This window comes from Notolabrus celidotus, chromosome 21 (assembly GCF_009762535.1).
Source record: "Notolabrus celidotus isolate fNotCel1 chromosome 21, fNotCel1.pri, whole genome shotgun sequence".
Taxonomy (NCBI): domain Eukaryota; kingdom Metazoa; phylum Chordata; class Actinopteri; order Labriformes; family Labridae; genus Notolabrus; species Notolabrus celidotus.
The window spans coordinates 22194795-22210256 of NC_048292.1; the positions used below are offsets into that span (position 1 = coordinate 22194795).

The window sequence follows — 15462 nt, forward strand, 5'->3', positions numbered from 1 at the left end:
ATTTTATAACGATGACAACCAGGAAACATGTGGAGGAGATAAACACACGTGCTGTCTCCATGCAGCTTTGTGTCACTCTTTCAGACTCTCTCCAAAGCTGAAGTTCGGGGGCTTGTACGCCTTCAGTCAGAGAGGATAGGACGGTGGATCGAGCAGGAGACCAGGAGAGAGAGAGATAGAGAGAGGGGAGTGACACACAGGAAACGAACCAAACAGCAAGCAATCAGCTGCACATCATTTTTAAAGCAGATGTATGAGAAGGTTTAAATTTAACATGAGATGCTGCACTTCAATCAGTGCATCAACAGGAGGGATGGACTGTAGGACCTCTCTCTGTGATCAACTGCAGAGCATGTGTCAGTCAACACATGCAGTATATTCATGGGCTGTAGAGAAGATCATCTAATGGTTCATTAGTCTTGGATGTCACTCTCCTCTACAGATAAAAAATAAGAATATAAATGTTATAAATGCAATGATTTTTTTATCTTGTCTGGAGGGTCCAGCTGATAAAGAGCTTTGATTGATCCTTTTTTGCTGTCTCTTCATAAATTTGCACCATAACGTCTCAACAACATGAAAAAAAACTGACTAAATTTAGTTGGATTAAAAAAATAAAACAAGATCATTCACAAAACCTTAAAATTATAACCTAGAAAATAAGACTTTAAAGGGTTTTTAAATATTAAAAAATGAGACTAAAACACCTTTTCCGCTTTTTTATTACAATTAAATAACCTCAACTGGCCCTTTAAGTAAATCCCTCTTACATATTAGTCTATCTGTATTTTTAACTTTAATTTAATGTATAATAACAAAGTCTGGTTCAAATTTGACTAAGTTCTTGTATGTCATATTTAAACACCATTCTTTATTGTTTTTAAATTCATCTGTTCTTTTTTAAAGTAAATGATGAGGCATAAAAACACCTGCAGTTGTTGCTCTCTGTATTTCTCCGTTAGCAGACTTTCTTGTTACCTCATCTTTATTTAAAACGTGCAGCTTCCAGTTATCTGAAGAATGCTGAGGAATTCTTCCTGTTCAGTAAAATGCAGAGTAATTTCTTCCTGTAGTCTTGTGTTAACAGTTTTATCGTAATCCCCGTTTGATTACTGTATGAAATGAGTTCCTGGCAAACGAGTTTGCACAGAATCATAAAAGTGATACCGCAGAGGCGGAATGTAAGAAGTGTTTGTTTTGGAGAAAATGCAGTTGGCTAGTTTGCAAAGTGTGGGACTGCAAACATGATATTCCCACAGACTCCTTACATATTTGAAATACTTGTAATTTAAGAAATGCTGGAAATGTAATCTCTCTTTCTGAAAAGCTAAACTACAAATATTTTATTTGAATGATGAAGCAAAAGAAGTGCAAATTATTTCATGTCCCAATTAACCGTCTGCTTGTAACAGGAAACACATCCCTACCAAAATGAAGTTTAATTAGAGTTTTTTCTTTCCCTAACTCTGAATACAGGCAATGTTTTCACAAAGGAATCCTGGTGAAGAGGATTTTTTGAGTTTTAAACTTGTAAAAAAAGTTCAAAAACTCATTCAGATAACAGATTTCCAACCTGTAACATCATTTTGACGACCTGAAGCATCCACCTTTGTTGTGTTGGATCAATATGTTATGTTCTGAGTCCTTCACTCACCTCAGTCAGCACTCTGCAGCTACATAATCACTCATTATGTCACCCTCACTTCCTTTTTTCCTGCTTATCTGCTCACACAAACACAACACAACCTTCTTTTATCTCCTTTATGTCCTCTTAATTGTTTTATTATCTTGAGTTTATCTACGCTGATGTTTATTTCCAGGAAAGCCAATTAAAAGTGTGCAAGGAGGGGACTCAGATCACTCCTTCCTCGGTTTCTAACCTGCTCAACACGATCTTTCAGCCTCCTGTTAGATCATAAATAAGGTAAAAGAGAGCTGGAGGACTCCAAAGTTGGACTTAATATTTTGTTTTGATAAACTTTGGATGATTTTAAAGAATGGCTGTGACCCCAAAGGCAGCATTTTTCATGAGTCAGAGTCCCTGAGCTGCATTCTTGCCCTTTAATCATCCTCTGCATTGATCTTATAAACAAACAGAAGTCATGTTTTGGGGAAATCTGCATGTTTTTGTGTTTCTTGTTTTTGGTTGCTCTGTGTGCTTTGTAGCTTCTGACCCAGAGACTCTTCTTTAGTGATGCAAGTAGCACTGGGAACTGAAGTTTACTGGGTGACAGGCCTGTGTCCTCAAACAGCAGACACTAACATAGATGAATAAAGTTCAGGATCGTAGCTCCAAACGGGCACTAAAGCCAGACCGGAGAGAGGACAGACCTCCTGGAAACTGATCGGGGTGTTGGTGAAGCAGGTGTTTCATCTGTTGAAGGCTGGTCAGAGCGAAGGCTGCAGTAGGAGTGATGCAGAAGATTGTCGGGGAGCAACCGTGAACCGGGGCTTAGCTGCTGCTCTCCTCTTACAGTCTCAGATTAATTTCTATTTTCTGGTTTGAGTCTGAAGGATGTTTCATCGATGGTGTTTGCTGGTTTGGCTCAGTTTGGTCAATCTTTATGCCGTCGTCTTCAGAGTTTTGTTGCAGAAATAATCCGTCTGTAAATGAGAAGTTATGTTTGGTACAGTTCCACAGACAATGCTTCACCTACAGGTGTTTTGTTTCTACTAAACACATCAGTTTGTTAAAGAAGACACATTTAATTAATTTGTTATGCTTTAAAGAAAGTTGCTGCATAAGTTCTAACCTTAATATGCAGAAAGCCAGACCATTAATGAAAAACGAGGCCTGGATTTGATGAAATAATGTTTGTTTTTCAGGAAGTTATGCTTTTAAAAGAAGACATATTGTAGATATAGGTTGTCACTAACATTAGCCATTGATCATCTGATGTGTTTTTGAATGAGGTTACAGACTAGCCCATTAGATTCCAGAAAAATGCGCTTCAAAATACTCTTTAGTCGAAGTTGACGTACAAAGAACTGATTTTATTCCAAAGATTTGTAATCAGAGGTCATACCGTCAAAGAAAAACATCACATCTGGAAAATCAAAGTATCACAAACAGCCTTCAAACAGGTCTCAAGTTTTAATTTTGATGTATGGAATAACTGTGCATCAATAACCTGCACACACTTGTCAATTTTTTTAAATATATGTTAGTCTCTATATTTACTCTTTTTGAGCCCATTATTTATTCCTGGTTAGTTGAATTCCTGCTGCTTTATTTGCTCTGATTACCTGCTGCTGTAACTCCACAGTTTCACAGTTTAAAGCTCATTTTGTTGTTAATAGTTACGTCAGTTTGTCACCTTATGATGAGGCCATGGTTCTGTCTCCAGGTGTCTCTCATGTCCTGCCCTCCTTGTGATGATGAGATGCAGTCAGTGAATGATTTATCTTCTTATGTGTCTCTTGTAGTTTTTGGATCCTGAGCTGGAAATCGCTGATCAGGCCTTTCCCCCTCCCTCCACTCAACCCTCTGCACTAAAGATCCAGGTGAGAACATCAATCGGCCATCTTTTCTCTGCAGCTTTTTTCCTGCAAAGAAACCTTAGGATAAGAAACTTCATCATTGGCTCCTGCAGTAACTATTTTACTAAACTGATTTAAGAGAGTTGTGTGTCTGCTAAAGAAAGCAACACACTTAGTGACATTAAGCCAGCTCAGAGTTACAGCTGTTTGTTGCAACCATGATATAATCCATGGTGGTAGGACGTCTTATCTTACAGTGAAGGCAGCTGTTGGGAGAGCATTCTGATCAATCAAGGTGATTCTTTTCTTCAGGGTTCCAGTATCAGATTTTTTTGCAGGGGCTGTCGTAAGTGCAGATATCCTGCACATTAAGCCTGGTTTATACTTCTACATCGACTCTACGCAAAAGTCTATACAAGTATCCTGACGTGCACCTCCTTAAAAATGTAATTACTCGTCAAAACGATGCACAGATTGGTTCCACTGGTTGGTATCATATTTCCAGAATCGTCGCGCATCAGCCGTACAATCTATCTCCTCCAATGTCTCCTCTCTGTTTTTCTTTGCAATAAAATAATATGCTCTGACTCTGAATCGACATGCACAAACAAGCAGAGAAATCCCACTGCTGATTGCAGAGTGACGCAGACACTCTGACGTAGAAGTGTAGTGCTCACAATGGCATGGGCTACTACCAAGTTGAGTCAACGCAGGCTAGTATAAACCAGGCTTTGAGCTGAATCAGAGAGAGCTCTGTCAGGGTAAATCTGAAATGAGACCAGATTAAGTTTGCAAGCCTTGGATAACAGATGTTTTCCAGTCTCTTCTCAGTCGGCTTTAACCGGCCTGCTCTGTGTGTTTCAGGATAAGGAGATCCGGGGAGTTTTCCTGTGGCTGTTTGCTCGGCTCTTCCAGGGCTATCGCTGGTGTTTACACATCATCCGCATCCACCCAGAACCAGTGATTCGCTTCCACAAGGTCTGTGAACTCTAAAATCTTCTGAGAACAACTAATTTTTAAAGACGTGTTAGAGTTTACTGAAACGTTTCTGTCTAAAGGCGGCCTTCCTGGGTCAGAGGGCGGTGTCAGAGGATGACTTCCTCATGAAGGTGTTGGACGGGATGGCGTTTGCGGGCTTTGTGTCAGAGAGAGGGCCGCCGTACAGAGCCACCGACCTGTTTGATGATGTGAGTCTGTCAGCACATTGGATAGCTAAACCTTTACTGTTACACTGAGGGATGAATAAACGTATTTATGATGCAAAACTTTAATGTGATCGCACTTCTTTGTCCTGTTTCCACAGCTTGTAGCCAATCATGGGGAGCGGATACGACAGGAGGAGACGTGTCCACACAAAGTGATGAACCACGTTAAAGAGCTGGCGGAGCAGCTCTTTAAAAACGTACGTTCCCTTCCTTTCACCAGGATTCCTTTTATCTCTGTTGTCTCCTCTCTCATTTATTTCCTGTGAGCTTTTTGGGTTGTTTTTTTTGCATTGTTCTCTCTTGTTTTGCTGCTTCTTGGTTTTTCTTTCCTCAACAGTTTCCCTCTCCCTTTGTTTAATCCCCTCTCTGTCTCTCCTCCCCCCTGCAGGAGAATCCGTACCCCGCTGTGGCAATGCACAAAGTCCAGCGGCCGTCAGAGAACAGTCAGAATCCTGCACAGAATCAGTCTCAGTTCCCCGCGTTGGACGATGTCGCGGTGCAACTCTTCATCGACCACGCTGCAGCCAAACTCAAGACGGCACCCCCTGTAGTCAAAGCAGAGCTCAAAGGCATGGTGCCGTCCGGGCCTCCGCTGGGTGAGCTGCAATTTTGATTGTTAACTCCAGTTTCAACATTTTCAGATTGATTAAGATAAAAGCTTACACCATGTACAAATCTTAAAGTTGCACAGATTGTTCAAAGACACTCCAAAAAAAGTTTATCACAGTAATCAGAAATAACAGATGTTGTCACTGATGAAAACTTTACCTCAACGTTTCCCCTCCACCTTTGAGCCTCTGGTGTGAACTCTAAGCTACGACAGCTCGTCTCTCAGTGTGTGTTTAATGGGATCGAGTCTCGGTGCTGCGGTGATGAATGAGACTCTGATCTTCTCTCCCTCGTCTCTGCAGGAGACAGCGTGGACAGAAACGGCAGTGTGATGGCCAACAGCGCCCGCAGGCTGGAAGTGGTCAGGAACTGCATCACGTACATCTTTGAGAACAAGATGTTGGAGGCCAAGAAGGTAAAACAGAGAGATACACTCAGATTAAATCCACTCTCAGATTACAGAACTGTGTTATTAATGAAGCTGTTGCGGTTGTTTTGTCTCCTCTCAGTTGATGCCAGCTGTGCTGCGAGCGTTGAAGGGTCGTGCAGCCCGGATTTGTTTGACCCAGGAGCTGAACCAGCACGTCCTGCAGAACCGAGCCGTTCTGGATGATCAGCAATTTGATTACATCGTCAGGATGATGAACTGCACGCTGCAGGTAGAGCATGCTGAGAGTCCAGAGTGTCATTCAGCTCAACTTTATCAAAGTGTTGAAGAACTTTATTGAAGTCTAGTCGCCTTTTGGATCATTTTTCTGGGGGAATCAGAAACTCTGATCTCAGTCGAATCAATCAAAAAGTCAAATTAAACTTAAATAAATCTTTGAACTTTTTCGGAAACACCTTGACTTGATTTTTAGCTGCAGATATAAGAAAAAATCAATTTATTTACATTTTTTATCAGTACAAGTGTAGTATAAAGATGAAGGCTGTCTTTAAACCGCTGCAGATGAATAAGTGAATAATTAACTCAGCTGGTACAGATTTTTAATGTAGCTCTCTTTAATAATTTGCACATTGTTACATGACTCCTGACCTGTTTCTCTTCAGGATTGCTCTCATATGGATGAACACGGCATCGCAGCAGCTCTTCTTCCTCTGGTCACGGCCTTCTGCAGAGTGAGTTCATCACAGCAGCCATTTCACATCCAGCAAATAAACCACAGCTTAGATCCAGTGTTCCTGTATGGTTCTATCAAATAATAAAAATGCATGATCTTAAACTTAAATGTTTTGTGTTTGTGTGACAGAAACTGGGCGCAGGCATCACTCAGTTCGCCTACAGCTGCGTCCAGGAGCACATGGTGTGGACCACCATGCAGTTCTGGGAGTCCATGTTCTACAGTGACGTGCAGAACCACATCAGAGCTCTGTACCTGGAGACGGAAGACGGAGGGCAGCAGAACAACTTGGTGAGCGCCGTTATTAGAGAGAAACTGTGTAAAAAGTTTTCAGAGAGGAGACTAATAAATCAGCCTCCCAGCCCGCTGAGCAGGACATCACTTTTTTCCTGAGATGATCAATCATGAACAAACTTCCTCTGATTTGTTCCAGGAGCTGCCAGACGGGTCAGCCACCGGGAGGGAAATCAGCGCGCTGGACCTGGCTTCGGAGCAGAACCGTCTGTGGCCGACGCTCAGCAAGGAGATGCAGGCGGAGCGCGTGCAGAAGGAGGAGAGCACCGTGTTCAGTCAGGCCATCCACTACGCCAACAGGATGAGCTACCTGCTGCTGCCGCTCGACACCAGCAAGAACCGGCTGCTCCGGAGCACCGGCCTCGGAGACGTGGAGAGCGTCAGCAACAGCTACGTCACAAACAGGTACCGACTACTGCTATTTTTTCATTTAGTGCCAAATCCCAACAAACTGTACTATAAACAGAGCAGTTCTAGACCATACTCTATGTTCTATTATTAACAAAGACCCAACATCAAGACAGGATAAGATCCCGTCCCATCTTACAGACAGGACTCACTTTGATCTCATCTTAATCCACCATGAGCAGAGCACTTGAGAGAGGGATAGAGGGAGATGAAGAGATTTTGTATCCTTAAAACACACTTTGTCGATTTCTAAAGCTGGTTGTGTAGATAAAGAGCTTAAATGTTTACAGCAGTTGTGTTTGTGTTTTTTCACAGTATTGCTGGCAGCATGGCAGAGAGTTACGACACAGAAAGCGGCTTCGAAGACGCTGAGAGCTCTGACGTGGCCAACTCTGTGGTCCGCTTCATCAACCGCTTCGTAGACAAAGTGTGTAACGAGAGTGGAGTGACCAACGAGCACCTGAAGGCTCTCCACACCATGATACCAGGTAAGCACACCCTGAAGCATCCCTCGTTGAACTCTCTGACAGCTTTGAACCAAACCTTGTGGAGAAATCTGACATGTCTGTGTTTCCAGATATCGTTCAGATGCACATCGAGACATTAGACGCAGTCCACCGGGAGAGTAAGAGACTGCCTCCGATCCAAAAGGTAAAGAACTCCATTTTTTACGTCCCACTGGACAAAGACCACGCTAAGCCCCTGCAAGCCCCGCCCACTCCCCTCTCCACCAATCCCTGCAGTACAGGCTCACAGTGTCACGACAGGTACGTCTGTCCTCCTGAGACAGAAGCGTGTGACTCACTGCACGCCGGAGCAGTGCATGCTGGGTGACTGCTCTCCCTCCTGAGTGTGACGTTTGCGTGCAGTGTGTTGGAGAGGGACGCCGCCGTGCGGACCATGATGTGACGCGTTCTGTCACTTACTGAAACACTCGAGTGGAACATTAAACTGCCCCGTGCTCTCATGTCCTCCAAACCGCCCTCACAGCATTTTGTTAGGTCGTATGAATCTTTGATGTCTCAGCTGCGAAGGAAACGCCGCCCCTTTCCTCGCTGTGTGGCTGCAGCTGGACTGAGGACGCGTGCAGCACTAGGTGTTGTGCAACAGATTATGAAACAGGTTAGCAGAGTTGTAATTCACTTCCTATCAATGGTGGAGTTCCTTAGGAAGCTCTCCGGGCCTCACTGAGGAACAGGAAGTGATGTAAGAGGCTGGAGGACAAAGTCAGTGCTGTAATCAGGACTCAAGAGTGTTCAGACTTTTATCTAAAGAATATGGAAGGATCGTCCTCTCGCAGTGTGTGTTACACAATAAAGATACGTCATCGTTAGCCTCCGTCATTCTAACCTCAGAGACTCTGCAGCCGTGAAACCTCAGCTTGGATGTGACAGCATGAGATCCTGAAGAGTGCAGTGGTTTGGTGTTGATGTTTGTTCTGCAGAGAATATTAAACTTCAGGAAGGCGTCAGAGCACGCAGGGCAAACTAACATATTCAACAATCTGAGTAAAAAGATGCTTTTTTAAAAATGATTGTTTTGATCTGTTTCTGAAATGAACTGAATAGTTTCTCTTCATCTGTAACTTCAGGTAAACCAGTGACTGTGTTTTTATTAACTATAAGAGAACCACAAATCTAAATACTGGGATACCTCACAGGTTTGATCAATAACGACAACATGTCTGATGAGTGCAGCGTTTTTTTATGGATGTAGAAACAACAATCAGGAGTATTTAAAGGAACAGTTACACAGTTTATTATTCTGCCAGGCATTATTGTGCTCACTAGGTTCCCTTACACTACAAGAATCTGATCTTTGAAAAATGAGGAGGTAGGAGGAAAGCATCAGGGATGGAAGGAAGGAAGCAAGGAAGAAGGAAAGAGTATGAAGGAGGGAACGAAAGAAGGAGAAAGGGAGGGGGATAGAGAGGAAGGAAAGAAATAAAGAAAAGGGGAAGGAAGAAAGATAGGAAGCAAGGGCGTGAGGAGCGAGGTAAGGAAGGGAGAAAAAGGAAGGAGGGAAGGAAGGAAACAAGGAAGGGTGTGAGAGAGATAGATAGGGAGTATGAGAAAGAGAGAAAGAGGGAGGAAAGAAGGGAGAAGGGAGGGAGGTAGGAAGAAAGGAGGGAAGGAGGGAGGGAGGGAGGGAGGGAGTGAGAGATGAAGAAAGAAAGAGGGATGGGGAGGAAGGAAAAGAGACATAGAGAAAGGAAGGAAGAAATGAAGGAAAAAGAGACGGAGAGAGATAGATAGAGAGTATGAAAGAGAGGGAGAAAGAAAGGAAGGAGGGCGGGAGGGAGCGAGAGAAAGAGGGAAGGAAGGAAATCAATCTGGAAACAGTCTAGGATCTTGAAATTGTGTCAAACTGTCCTCCTCTGGTGTAACAACGTTTGAGTTCCCTCAGTCTGAATTCTGTTATGACTCGTCTTTCTCTGCTGCATCATTAATCTTCCTCTTCTCGTCTTCTCCTCCTCCTCCTCCTCTTCTCCTCTTCTCTCTCTCTCTGTCTCTGTCTCCGTTTAGCCGAAGCTACTGAGGCCTACACTCCTACCCGGTGAGGAGCTTGTGATGGACGCCATGCGGGTCCACCTGATCCCCGACGGCCGCGAGGAGGCCACGGGGCTGATGGGAGGTCCGCCTCTGCTTCCTGCTGAGGGCGCCATCTTCCTCACCACCTACAGGCTCATCTTCAGGGGCACGCCCACCGACCCGCTGGGTGAGAGCAGAAACACACATCTGAAAGTCTTGAAGTTCCTCTCTCTGTCTCCATGGTGTGTGTGAAGGTTCTCTAAACCCTGCTCGTTCTCTCGTGTGTCTTCGTCCTGCAGTGGGAGAGCAGGTGGTGACTCGATCGTTCCCCATCGCCTCTCTGACCAAGGAGAAGAGGATCTCAGTCACTTTACCCATGGACCAGTTCGTCCAGGAGGGGCTGCAGCTGCGCTCCTGCACCTTCCAGGTACGCTCTCATCTCCTGCCTCGGGTGTTCAGTCTTACATGAAGAACTTTAACATTTGCAGATTGTATTAAATCAGCATGAATGAGCAGGATTCTGATTTTACCCCTGTCCTTGCTTAACGCTCTCTCTCTCTCTCTCTCTCTCTCTCTCTCTCTCTCTCTCTCTCTCTCTCTCTCTCTCTCTCTCTCTCTCTCTCTCTCTCTCTCTCTCTCTCTCTCTCTCTCTCTCTCTCTCTCTCCCTCTCTTTCTCTCTCTTTCTCTCTCTCTCTCTCTCTCTCCGATTCCTCCATCCGTCCATAGCTGATAAAAATCGCGTTTGACGAGGAGGTGGCGTCAGACCTGGCCGAGGTTTTCAGGAAGCACATGCACAAACTGCGCTACCCTCAGCACGTCCAGGGCACCTTTGCCTTCACAGTGGGTCAGAGTGGGAAGCTGGTGGTGGAGCACAAGACCAAGGACAAGAACCAATCGCTCAGGTATGGAACTGTCCGTGTAGAGGGAAAAGATGACCTGAAATAAACCTTCAGAAAGAAGACTTTAGGGACTACTTCTTCATGAAATCTTGTCCTTATGGTTCTGTGATGAACTGCAGTTTAATGTAGGAGAAACTAAGTGTCAGAGAGAGTTGTAGTTTTGCTCTGAAACTCTCCATCACCGACTGTTAAATCCCTCATACTTACTTTGACTCTGTCTGTTATTGCGCAGTAACTCAGCCGATGACACGCGGTGCCTCTCACATCTTTAACCGTCTATTAACATCTGTGACTTCACGGCTGCCCCAGATGTTGCTCTCATATTTGCCCTACTTACCGAGAACTTTCACTGCATATTTCAGGAGGCTAAAGGTCAAAGGTCACAGTGAGTTGTGTAACCAATGAGGTAGAGGTAGGAGCGTGATGCAGCTATTTTTTGAAAGCCAGATGTTGCAGGTACTCAGGGTGGATAAAGTGAAATAACTCATTGAATATAATACAGACATAAAGTACAACTTTAACATTTTTACAAAGATAAATGTCAGAATATATAATCTGTAAAACATGTTTATTTTTACTGACATGATTCAGAAATATTGAATTGCTTACCATCTTCCTCTCTCATTTGAGCTTCTTTTTTATGCATGACAATGAATATTTTAACTGTTATAAAAAAACAAAACAAATTAAGACACAAGAACAGTGACGAAGAATCTTCCTGGAAAGTTCAGAAGATTTCATCTTCAGACTCTTGAAGTAGCTGCACAAGAACCATCTAAACTGAACCATCTAATCTAGACTCCATCACTCTGCAGACGACCGCCCAACATGCATCCTCCTCATTGGGAAATATAAACCACACTGTTCTGCAAAAGTTCAATCACTCTGACTTCTCTGAGCAGAAAAGTTCAAAAGATTTTGACGTCAAAGGGAAATGTTTTGAAATGAGCACACAGCACCTGCCTCTCTTTGTCTTCCTACAAAACCTCCACAAACACGAGCAGCTTATGCTCAGTCTGTTAAACAAACCTTCGCCCCTTTGTGATTCAGCTGCATGAACCTCATCGCAGTGTGTGAAAGGAATAAACAGATTATTCTGCCGGAGGAGTTTGATTTCTTCGTTGCATGTTACGTGCTTCATGTGCATGTATGTGGAGTCCCCTTGGTCACGACACCACGGTGCATTACACCTGAAGTGTGAGAGTGAAAACATGAAAAGCTCTCAGGTCAGACAGCGAGAACAGAGCAGCATTTATGTCCCGCTGGATGCTTTTTCAAGTACCACGCCACACAAGGATATAAGTTTGAACATTTAATGAATTATTTGTGCGTAGTGTGGCCCAGCAGAAGGAGACTTAGGTTGGGGGTTCCCTCTCAGCGTTATCCTGCCGAGCTGATCTTGACCCAGGTTGTACCTGGAAGTAGACAAGGGCATAGAAGAAGCGAGCACAAGTTGAGTAGAAGGGGATAAGAAAAAGGTTCATTGAAGCAGAGTAAGGTGAGTGAGGGTGGGTTGAAGAATCACAGACAAACGCTTGGAGCAGGCTGGCTACATTTAAGTAGGCTTGTCAGGTGATTGAGGGCGTGGTTTAGGGGGTGGTGCTGCTCCCGAATTTAAGTTAATACCTTAATTTGCCACTTTTCCTTCTGAGCTCTGGCTGTGAATCATCCTCACTGCAAAACTTCAGCTTGACTTCCTCTCAGGAAAGATTGGAGAAACTCCCTCTGCGTCTTTTTCGTGTTTGAAGTCATCACTTCAGTTTGAAAAGCAGGAGGAGGAAACGTTAAAAGCCTCAAATGTTTCTCTGCGTAGGCGTTTTATTAGTCAATGTCCTGATCTTACCACAATGGGAATATATCCCATCTTTATTCAGTGCCTCAGCATCCCCTCCCAAACCACACACACACACACACACACACACACACACACACACACACACACACACACACACTCGCTCGCTCGCTGTTGAACACACACACTCAAACCCACACACAGTCAAAGCGCTCCTCTCTTTCTCCTCTGCTGAATGAAAGGAGCAGAAAGAGAAACCTTTGAATTATTCATCAGCGGAAAATGTGGTCGCTGTTGTTCCCATGCACTTTCCATGAGTGCATGCGTGTGAATGCTAAAAAAAACCTCCATTCAGTCATATTAACACACACTGCAGCTGTGTCTCAAGCTGAACCAGCAGCACAGCAGCAAATTAAAGGTTGTTGATTAACTTTAAGTCACAATCAGTCGTGCCTTGGTTCAAATCTAAATGCACCTCTGTGTCCTGAAAACCAAACAGACGGCTAAATAAATTAAACAAATATCTTTCTTTCTTCATCTTTTCTGCAGGACGCTTTCTAAAAACCTGGTGAAGACTGCGAAGAGGACGATTGGGCGTCAGCACGTGACCAGGAAGAAGTATTCTCCTCCAACCTGGGAGAACAGGAGCAGCTTCCAGTCCGAGATGGACGAGGATGAAATCTCAGGTTAACACACTTTTATAAACCTTAAACCAAGACGGGAGGACAAATTCAAACTATCCCAGATCATGTCTCCTCGTGAGCTCCGTCCATCTCGTCACAGAAAATGCGTACTGTCTTTAAAGCATTTAACATTTCACTAAAAGAAGTGGCACAAAACCAGGACTAGATCAGGTCCATCAGGTCCATGTTAGACCTGGAAATCAAACTCTCCTGTGTTTCCCTCCTCAGTGTCAGAAGAAGTGGACCAGAGCTCCCTCACCCTCTCCTCCACCATCCGCTCGTCCGACAGGCAGACCATGAGCAACGTTGTGGAACGGGCCTGCTGCAGAGACTACCAGCGGCTTGGTCTGGGCACGCTCAGTAACAGCCTGACGCGCTCCAAGAACGAGCCTTTCAGGATTTCGACCGTCAACCGCATGTACACCGTCTGCAGGAGGTGAGAGATCACACACACACACACACATACGCTGACATGTAGGAAGAACAAGTTGTATATGGAGGAGTGTGTAATATAACCTGATCGTGTGTGTGTGTGTGTGTGACAGCTACCCCGGCCTGCTGATCGTGCCTCAGAGCATCCCCGATACGACCATCCAGAGAATCTGTCGGTGCTATCGACAGAATCGTTTCCCTGTAGTCTGCTGGAGAAATTCTCGAACGAAGGCCGTCCTGCTGCGGTCTGCAGGACTCCATGCCAAGGGGGTGGTCGGCTTCTTCAAGTCCCCCAACGCCCCCTCTTCAGGTAAAACAACAACACCTTGTTAAACCATCTATGGTAGTTTTTATCTTTGCAAACTTTACACTTTGTGGCACACTGACAGGAAACGAATCGCACATTTACCCGCATCTTACACTCATTTCTTCTCCAGTTCTTGATGATTGATGATTAGTCTTAACTCCACTCCTGTAGGAAGGAATATTGGGGTCAAAGGTCATGACTACAAGCTGCTATTTAGACTGTAGTGATGAGAATATTAAATGGCATTAAGAAGCCAAAAGATTGAGGGTTTAAAAGTCATAAAAGAACAAAAACTTAAGCAAGACTTTACTTCAGCTTTTCTCCAAATGTTCGGTTTTAATCAACAAGCTTCTATTTATAATGCACCATTGACACACAGAGCCAATTAATGTGATCCAAGGAACTGAAAACAAGCACTGAGAACATTAAGAGCATGAAGAAATATGACATTAGACAAAAGTAAGATGTTTAACTATGAAATATGACATTAAAACACGAGAAACATAAGTGATTGAATTAAAAGAACGAAGTAGGAGTAGTGACGGAGTGATCAAGCTTTGGGAGGGCAGTAGAAAATCAATGTTCTTCTCTGTGCAGTCCCCTCTCAGGCCGACTCCACCAGCCTGGAGCAGGAGAAGTACCTGCAGGCCATCATCAGCTCCATGCCTTCCTACAGCGAGAGCAGCGGCAGGAACACGCTCAGCGGCTTCACCTCCACACACATGAGCACCTCAGGTGAGTTTCACACACGCGTATGTGACGTCTCTCTGATGGAGGAGACTCTCAGGTCACAGAGCTCATTTTTCTTCCATCACAGACTCGTCTGATAAGCTCAGGCAGCCCAAGATCGGCGCTCTGATGAAACAGGTGATGGGAACGAAGGAGGACTTACCTGGAACGTTCAGCAGAGGAGGTGAGAGGCGTCCGTGTGTCCTGTAGCTTCTGTTAGTCAATTTCAGCCCTGGTTTCAAAACAAAGTGTGTGAAGTGTTAGAGGATGACTCCGGTACTTTTAAACCTGGGAATACTTTAATATGTTTTAGGGTTTAGATGACGAAAAGCAACTAAAGTTTGGGGACAGTGACTAAAATTTTCAATTCACTGGACTTTCTTGTCTAACCCTGTCATTAACTTTCATTTATGTTGATATGAGAATTACATCAGTATTATTTAACAAAAACTGAGCTTGCAACACTCCAAAGTATGCAAAAACATGACAAACTCAGAGGTTAAGGCAGCGGTAGATCAGCACCTCCTTCATTCTACAAGCTAAAGTTAATGTTTATGTCAGTGTGGTCTGAAGGATTTGAAGAGGGGGGTGTTTTAGGGTTAAAAAAAGAAACGTTTGACCTCAACATGAAGGTCTGTAGTTAAAGGGGATCTTGAGGAATGCTTTCAGACTCTTAGAATAATCATCAGCAAAAAAAAAAAAAAACACTTTTAATTGACCCACATTTTCATCTATACGTTGTTTAGAACCTAGAATATGTTAAAATGGAAAGTGTATCAGGTTTAAAGACACTAGAGTCCTCCTTCAATCTGTGACTTGGACCAGGCGTGTGTTTGAAACCATCCTCCACTGTGTGGCGCTGTTAACTCGCCGTCTCTGTTATTTGACCTCAGCTCTGGGTCAAAGGGCGAAAGTCATCTCCCTCTCTCAGCCCAAAGTGTCTGGCAAGGCCAGGAACCCTCCTAGAGGTA

General features: G+C 44.1%; 1 protein-coding gene across 6 annotated transcripts in view; it reads left to right on the forward strand.

The window, feature by feature from the left end:
* sbf1 (SET binding factor 1) overlaps nucleotides 1–15462 on the forward strand; it is a 71571-nt gene that overhangs the window by 46919 nt on the left and 9190 nt on the right. For 3 of the 6 annotated variants that reach the window (XM_034673307.1, XM_034673309.1, XM_034673310.1), the window contains 21 exons: nucleotides 3427–3504; nucleotides 4345–4458; nucleotides 4539–4667; nucleotides 4784–4882; nucleotides 5074–5281; nucleotides 5597–5709; nucleotides 5804–5953; nucleotides 6345–6413; nucleotides 6545–6706; nucleotides 6849–7114; nucleotides 7433–7605; nucleotides 7695–7768; nucleotides 9643–9835; nucleotides 9948–10075; nucleotides 10376–10551; nucleotides 12890–13026; nucleotides 13252–13459; nucleotides 13569–13765; nucleotides 14360–14497; nucleotides 14580–14675; nucleotides 15385–15459. In XM_034673307.1, the coding sequence (XP_034529198.1) occupies nucleotides 3427–3504; nucleotides 4345–4458; nucleotides 4539–4667; nucleotides 4784–4882; nucleotides 5074–5281; nucleotides 5597–5709; nucleotides 5804–5953; nucleotides 6345–6413; nucleotides 6545–6706; nucleotides 6849–7114; nucleotides 7433–7605; nucleotides 7695–7768; nucleotides 9643–9835; nucleotides 9948–10075; nucleotides 10376–10551; nucleotides 12890–13026; nucleotides 13252–13459; nucleotides 13569–13765; nucleotides 14360–14497; nucleotides 14580–14675; nucleotides 15385–15459 (2983 nt within the window). The remainder of the gene's footprint in view (nucleotides 1–3426; nucleotides 3505–4344; nucleotides 4459–4538; nucleotides 4668–4783; nucleotides 4883–5073; nucleotides 5282–5596; nucleotides 5710–5803; nucleotides 5954–6344; nucleotides 6414–6544; nucleotides 6707–6848; nucleotides 7115–7432; nucleotides 7606–7694; nucleotides 7769–9642; nucleotides 9836–9947; nucleotides 10076–10375; nucleotides 10552–12889; nucleotides 13027–13251; nucleotides 13460–13568; nucleotides 13766–14359; nucleotides 14498–14579; nucleotides 14676–15384; nucleotides 15460–15462) is intronic. The other 3 variants (XM_034673308.1, XM_034673311.1, XM_034673312.1) reach the window with 1 other exon arrangement.